We start from the raw sequence: 7,608 nt of genomic DNA on the forward strand, positions 1-7,608 counted from the left end.
GCTCATAAACTGTGTTTAGATTAAAAGCAAAACAGCTCTGCTAAAGGCCTGGAAGGACTATGCTAATGAGCCAAGAATATGAGCTTTGTTTTGCGGTCTTTGCAGTAACTACTTTCACTGATGGGCCACTTTTTTTTTTTGTTTCCTAGGCCTCAATGTTGTTCCTGGGTAATTTAGAAAGCCGGGTAAACAGGAGCCTTTGAAATGTGGTTCCTATATCCTATCACAAGAACTTGAGAGACTGGGCTCTCTTGCCAGTCATCCCATTTCCAAATAGCAGACTACAGTCCATTTTAGGTCTTCAAAGGAACGAAAGAGTAAGTAGGCAAGGCAGCCACTTCCCCACACTTCAAACTTCTACTTGTAAAGCACTTTGCTCAACCCAATGAACTAGGAAAAAGCCAATCTCCGATTGCCTGGTGATCAGGAGATAAAAAGAGCTGACGAGGACAGGATGGGCAGAATCTAGACACTGGGTTTTCCCTGCAAGATCATAAATAAATAGAAATCAGGTACCAAAACTTACATAGACTCAATCATTTTCTTTGTAAAAACTTCATCAAATTCCCTCTTCAAACCTGTTTTCATGGTATCAGAAAGGACAAGACTGGGGAGATGGTTAACATTTCTGTCAGCTTCAACTTCTTCATCTTCATCAATTATCCTAAATCAATTAAGGCATCAGCAGAAGAAAAAATATTTAGACAAGCTATTATATATTCTAGTATTTAGACAAAATTTTAAAAATACAAAAGGATAAAAGCAGTAAGTAATACAGCAATAGACTAAGCAAAAAATGAGGCTATACCTGAGTATAAAAGGTATACTCAGGCTGGGCGTGGCAGCTCACACCCGTAATCCCAGCACTTTGGGAGGCTGAGGCAGGCAGATAACCTGAGGTTAGGATTTGGAGAAGAGCCTGGCCAACATGGTGAAATCCCATCTCTACTAAAAATACAAAAATTTGTCGGGTGTGGTGACACATCCCTGTAATTCAGCTACTCAGGAGGCTGAGGCAGGAGAATCACTTGAACCCAGGAGGTGGAGGTTGCAGTGAACCAAGATCGTGCCATTCTACACCAGCCTGAGCAACAGAGCAAGACTCCGTCTCAAAACAAAAAAACCTATACTCAGGGGGTTGTTCAACATTTCATTTAACAAAAAAGTTTTACATATAATCAAATCTGAATGTTCTTCAGAGAATTATCACATAAACCAAAATTAATATTCAGAGACAGTAAGTGAAAACACTTAGCAGTTCTATGAGAATTCACTTTAAAAGCACATACTTCATGGCTGGGCACGGTGCCTCATGCCTGTAATCCCAGCACTTGAGAGGCCGAGATGGGCAGATAACCTGAGGCCAGGAGTTCGAGACCAGCCTGGCCAACATGGTGAAACCCTGTCTTTACTAAAAATACAAAAATTAGCCAAGTGTGATGGCAGGCACCTGTAATCCCAGCTACTCAGGAGATTGAGGCAGGAGAATTGCTTGAACCTGGGAGGCGGAGATCGCAATGAGCCAAGATCGCACCACTGCACTCCAGCCTAAGCGACACAGTGAGACTCTGTCTCCAAAAATAAAAATAAAAATACAAAAAAAATTAGCTAGGTGTGGTGGCAGACACCTGTAATCCCAGTTACTCAGGAGGCTGAGGCAAGTGAATTGGTTGAACCTGGGAGGCAGAGGTTGCAGTGAGCTGAGATGGTGTCATTGCACTCCAGCCTGGGTGACAGAGCGAGACACCATCTCAAAAAAAAAAAAAGGCTACAGTATACTGGCCCAGCACAGTAGCTCACGCCTGTAATCCCAGCACTTTGGGAGGCTGAGGCAGGCGGCTTGCTGGAGCCCAAGAATGCATGACCAGCTTGGGCAACATGGTGAAATCCCGTCTCTATAAAAGACACAAAGATTAGCCAGGGGTGGTGGTGCATGCTTGCAGTCCCAGCTACTCGGGAGGCTGAGGGGGACAGATGTGTTGAGCCTGAAAGGTCAAGACTGCAGTGAGCCACTGCACTCCAACCTGGGTGACAAAGCAAGACCCTGTCTCAATTAAAAAAAGAAAAAAAAGGGGGGGGGGCGCGGGTTGGCTCACGCCTGTAATCCCAGCACTTTGGGAGGCTGAGACGGGTGGATCACCTGAGGTTATGAGTTCGAGACCAGCCTGACCAACATGGAGAAACCCTGTCTCTACTAAAAATACAAAATTAGCTGGGCTTGGTGGCGCATGGCTGTAATCCCAGCTACTCGGGAGGCTGGGGCAGGAGAATCGCTTGAACCCAGGAGGCGGAGGTTGCACTGAGCCAAGATGGTGCCATTGCACTCCAGCCTAGGCAACAAGAGCAAAACTCCATCTAAAAAACAAAACAAAACAAAAAAACAAAACAAAAAAAAACATACGCTTTGAATTCTCTGACTTACAGTCTTTCTGAGAGGTTAAGGATCAAGGTATCACCAAATGATAAACAGAATTAGCTTATATGAGAAGAGATATTACAAGGAAACAGCAAAAAAGCAGCTATATACACTGCCCAGTTACCTGTCCTCAATCTCTTGAAGCTTCCTTCGGGCAACTTCACACTGTGGTTCTCCAGTTGTCTGATCCATTTCTTCACAAATAACATCTAATATCCCAGGTACGGAAAGGCCACTAATGCAGGGATTTACTCCATGCCCCTCTACATCCTGATGCGCACAAAGAATCCAGTCATTAGGACCAGCACGGAGCTCTGCTTCAGTTATCCTTTTCTTTCTTACTGGACAACTAAAAAACAGAAAAAAAATTCAATGAAAATCCCAACTAATATAAATGAAACGTTTATCATTCCTATCTCCAATCAAATTTTTATATTTAAAAAACTAACTTTTTTGACAGTGTGTGATTACAAGATGGAAAATACTGCATTTTTTTCCTGCTATTCTCACAGCCACACTGAACTGCTTTCTTCTACTGCTCTTTGCCAAATAAAGATGCACCTGCAAGATTTTGCCTGTTCAAACAGTTAAGTGTTCAGTGTGGGACCTTAAAGTCATTCCTGCTTATTTGGCTCTGGAAAGGGCAAGTGGGAAGTAAAGAAACCAAAAGTTGGCTGGGCGTGGTGGCTCACACCTGTAATACCAGCACGTGGAGTGGCTGAGGTAGGAGGATCACCTGAGCCTACAGTTCAAGACCAGCTTGGGCAATATAGTGAGACACTAATTCAAACCATGAATGAATGAATGAATGAATGAATGAATGAAACAAAGAAACCAAAAGTCAGCAATTCAGCATATTTTGTCATACTGCTACTGCTCCATCAAACATATAGGGAGATGGTCTGGCAGCCATTCTATATTCCCTTAGGGCAAAAATGTACATCTCATGAGGTTTGTTCAAAGTATTAATATTACAGGTGTGGGGGACAGCATTAATTTCTTGGTCCCCTTCAAAATGTCAGAGGCTCTATCAGTGTCCAACCAATAGTGGGGTCCAATTTTCTCCCACTTTGCAACATAATGTCTTCATATCCTAAACAAATTCGTACTTCATAGAAACTTAAGAATTCATCAAATCCCTTTTTTTTTTTTTTTTTTATTTGGAAACTAGGACCTAGAAAAACTAACCTGGCTTCTCCAAAGTGTCACAGTAAAGTAATGAGTTGCATCTTGAGGAAAAAGCAGAATAAGGCAAGTGTGGTGGTGTGTGCCTACAGTCCCAGCTACTTGGGAAGCTGCGGAAGGATATCACTTGAGCCCAGTGTCTGAGACCAACCTAAGCAACACAGTGAGAGAGTCCACATCCCCAAAAAGCAAAATAAATCTAAAGGGAACAGGTAATTTCCCCACACAATCTAACAATTCCACTATAAAAAGCAAATGAGTTTAACAGCTGGGTTCTGCACTCTGACCTCCAACAACATGATTTAGGCTAAGTTATTTCATGCCTGTAGGTTCACTTTCTAAATAGAGATCGATGATAATTAAGTCCCAAAGATAATATGATAGCACACTTCTGGGCATTAGACATCCAAATGTCTCATCCCACCTCCATTTGTAAATTAAAGATGGTTAACTTTTTAAGCCAATAGTTTCTATACTTTAAACTTTTTATTTATTTAGGCATCTATAATAACATCTTAAGAGGGAACCCCAAAAGATAAAAGCAAAAAGTTTCCTGTGTTATCCACAGTAATCCCAAGGCAATAAGGAACAGAAATATTTTCTGGTCAGTGGGTCTCACTGCAACCTCCGCCTCCTGGGTTCAAGCAATTCTCCTGCCTCAGCCTCCGAGTAGCTGGGACTACATGCACGTACCACCACGCCCAGATGATTTTTGTATTTTTAGTAGAGAAGAGGTTTCATCATGTTGGCCCAGCTGGTCTCAAACTACTGATCTGAGGTGATCTGCCTGCCTCGGCCTCCCAAAGTGCTAGGATTACAGGCATGAGCCACTGCGCCGGACCCAGTGATTTTTAAACTAAGGGAACTTTCAAATCTAATGTTTTATGAATCTACGTATCAACAAGTTTAGAAAATCCAAAGTGTCCAATGGCAGAAAAAAATCATACACAAAATTAAAAGACAAAGGATAAATTTGAAGAAAACAAGTGCAACACACATAAACCCCTAACTTCCTTAATAAAGATTTCCTGGCAGGACGTGGTGGCTCACGCCTGTAATCCCAACACTTTGGGAGGCCTAGGTGACCGAATCACAAGGTCAGGAGATAGAGACCATCCTGGCTAACAGGGTGAAACCTGTCTTTACTAAAAATGCAAAAAATTAGCCAGGCATGGTGGCATGCACCTGTAATTCCAGCTACTCCGGAGGCTGAGACAGAAGAATCGCTTGAACCCAGGAGGCGGAGGTTGCTACAGTGAACCCAGATCATGCTACTGTATTCCAACCTGGGCAACAGAGTGAGGAGCCATCTCAAAAAGAAAAAAAAAAAAATTCCTATAAATGAGTAAGAAAAAGATCAATAAGCCAATAGAAAATATGCATAAACAGCCAGGCGCAGTGGCTTGTGCCTGTAATCCCAGAACTTTGGGAGGCCCAGGCGGGTGAATCATGAGGTCAAGAGATCAAGACCACCCTGGCCAACATGGTGAAACCCCGTCTCTACTAAAAATACAAAAATAAGGTGGGCCTGGTGGTGCGCGACTGTAGTTCCAGCAACTTGGGAGGCTGAGGCAGGAGAATCACTTGAGCCTGGGCGGTAGAGGTTGCAGTAAGCCAAGATCACAGCTCTGCACTCCAGCCTGGCGGCAGAGTGAGAGTCCATCTCAAAAAAAAGAAAAGAAAAGAAGTTCAATATCACTTATAATTAACAAATATAAATTAAAACAACAATCTAAACTTCTTTAACCTTTTTAACTATAAAATCCTACACACGTAAAATTACATCAAACATACAGCTTAACAAATAATTACAAAACAAACAATAATGACAATGTAATTTAAGACACAGAATAGGCCAGGCGCAGTGGCTCATGCTTGTAATTCCAGCACTTTGGGAGGCCGAGGCGAGCAGATCACAAGGTCAGGAGATCGAGACCATCTTGGCTAACATGGTGAAACCCCGTCTCTACCAAAAATACAAAAAATTATCACACACCTGTAGTCCCAGCTACACGGGAGGCTGAGGCAGGAGAATCACTTGAACCTGGGAGGCAGAGGTTGTGCCGAGGGAGCCGAGATTGTGCCACTGCACTCCAGCCTGGGCAACAGAGCGAGACACCATCTCAAAAAAAAAAAAAAAAAAAAGGCTACAGTATACTGGTCTGGCACAGTAGCTCACGCCTGTAATCCCAGCACTCTGGGAGGCCGAGGCAGGCAGATCACTTGAGGTCAGGAGTTTGAGACCAGCTTGGCCAACATGGCACAACCCTTTCTCTATTAAAAATACAAAAAATTGGCCGGGCTCAGTGGCTCATGCCTGTAATCCCAGCACTCTGGGAGGCCAAGGCAAGAGGATCATCTGAGGTCGGGAGTTCCAGACCAGCCTGATCAACATGGAGAAACCCTGTCTCTACTGAAAATACAAAATTAGCCAGGCAAGGTGGCACATGCCTGTAATCCCAACTATTTAGGAGGTACAGCCGGAGAACCACTTGAAGCTGGGAGGCAGAGGTTGTGCTGAGTGGAGATTGTGCCATTGCACTCCAGTCTGGGCAACAAGAGTGAAACTCCGTCTCAGAAAAAAAAAAAATTAGCTGGGCGTGGTGGTATGCTCCTGTAATCCCAGCTACTTGTGAGGCTGAGGCAGGAGAATCGCTTGAACCTGGGAGATAGAGGTGGCAGTGAGCTGAGCCTGTGCCACTGCACTCTAGCCTGAGCAACAAAGTAACTGGCGAAAAAAACAAAAGAAAAGATACAGAATACAGCCAGCATCCCAAAATGGTAATCTAGTCTTGCTCTGTTGCCTAAGATGGAGTGCAGTGGCACAATCTTGGCTCACTGTAACCTCTGCATTCTCCTCCTGCCTCAGCCTCTGGGGTGTCTGGGATTACAGGTACGCACCACCACACCAGCTATTTTTTTGTATTTTAGTAGAGACAGGGTTTCGCCATGTTAGCCAGGCTGGTCTCAAACTCTCGGGCTCAAGAAATCCACCTACCCTGGCCTCCCCAAGTGCTGGGATTACAGACATGAGGCACTACGCTGGATGCCAAATCAGGACTTTAATGTGGATGCCTAATGATACTAATGGTCCCAATTTACACTCCTACCCATGTTTAAGAGTTCCTGGTGCTTCACATGCATCCCAATATCTGGAGGTAGAGTGGCATCTCATTGTGGCTTTAATACGCATTTCCCTAAAGATAATGAGGTTGAACACTTTTTTATTTGGTTGTTCTTGGATATTATCTTTGAGAAATCTTTTTACTTCTTATTCTTTTTTTTGAGACAGTCTCACTTTGTTACCCAGGCTGGAGTGCAGTGGCACAATGTCGGCTCACTGCAACCTCTGCTGCCCAAGTTCAAGCGATTCTCCTGCCTCAGCCTCCCGAGTAGTTGGGATTACAGGCACCTGCCACCACACCTGACTAATTTTTGTATTTTTAGTACAGACCGGGTTTCATCATATTGATCACGCTAGTTTTGAACTCCTGACCTCGTGATCCACCTGCCTCGGCTTCCCAAAGTGATGGGATTACAGGAGTGAGCCACCGCGCCTGGCCTTACTTCTTTTTCTATTAGACTGCTTGTTTATGAGATGTAATTTTTCATGTATTAGTTAGGCAGCAATCCCAAAGTTTAAAAATACACTTGTGTTGAGAAGACGTTAATGGGCATATAAATTGGCAAAAACTCACATTCGAACTTTAAAATGCACACACTTTAAGACCCAGCAATTCCGCATCAAGGAAACCATTCATATACTTCCAAACATATACAAAGAACTTCAAAAGAATGGTCAGGGTAGATTTGTAATAGCAAAAGATTAGAAAATAACTTAGAAATCCATCAATAGGAAATTGGTTAATTATCTATACCAAGTCCCGCAATAGAATTCCACACAACTGGCCAGGCGCGGTGGCTCACACCTGTAATCCCAGCACTTTGGGAGGCCGAGACGGGCGGATCACAAGGTCAGGAGATCGAGACCATCCTGGCTAACACGG

The 7,608-nt window shown here is 43.7% G+C and overlaps 1 protein-coding gene across 2 annotated transcripts in view; it reads right to left on the reverse strand.

Moving 5' to 3' along the window:
* The window catches only part of CCDC117 (coiled-coil domain containing 117), an 18,498-nt gene that overhangs the window by 8,262 nt on the left and 2,628 nt on the right, over positions 1-7,608 (reverse strand). For both annotated transcript variants that reach the window (XM_011995733.1, XM_011995734.1), the window contains exons 3-4: positions 2,541-2,765; positions 527-664 (exon numbers count right to left, since the gene is read on the reverse strand). In XM_011995733.1, coding sequence (XP_011851123.1) covers positions 527-664; positions 2,541-2,608 — 206 coding nt within the window. In that variant the 5' untranslated portion in view covers positions 2,609-2,765. The remainder of the gene's footprint in view (positions 1-526; positions 665-2,540; positions 2,766-7,608) is intronic.

This window comes from Mandrillus leucophaeus, unplaced genomic scaffold, assembly GCF_000951045.1.
Source record: "Mandrillus leucophaeus isolate KB7577 unplaced genomic scaffold, Mleu.le_1.0 Scaffold496, whole genome shotgun sequence".
Classification (NCBI taxonomy): domain Eukaryota; kingdom Metazoa; phylum Chordata; class Mammalia; order Primates; family Cercopithecidae; genus Mandrillus; species Mandrillus leucophaeus.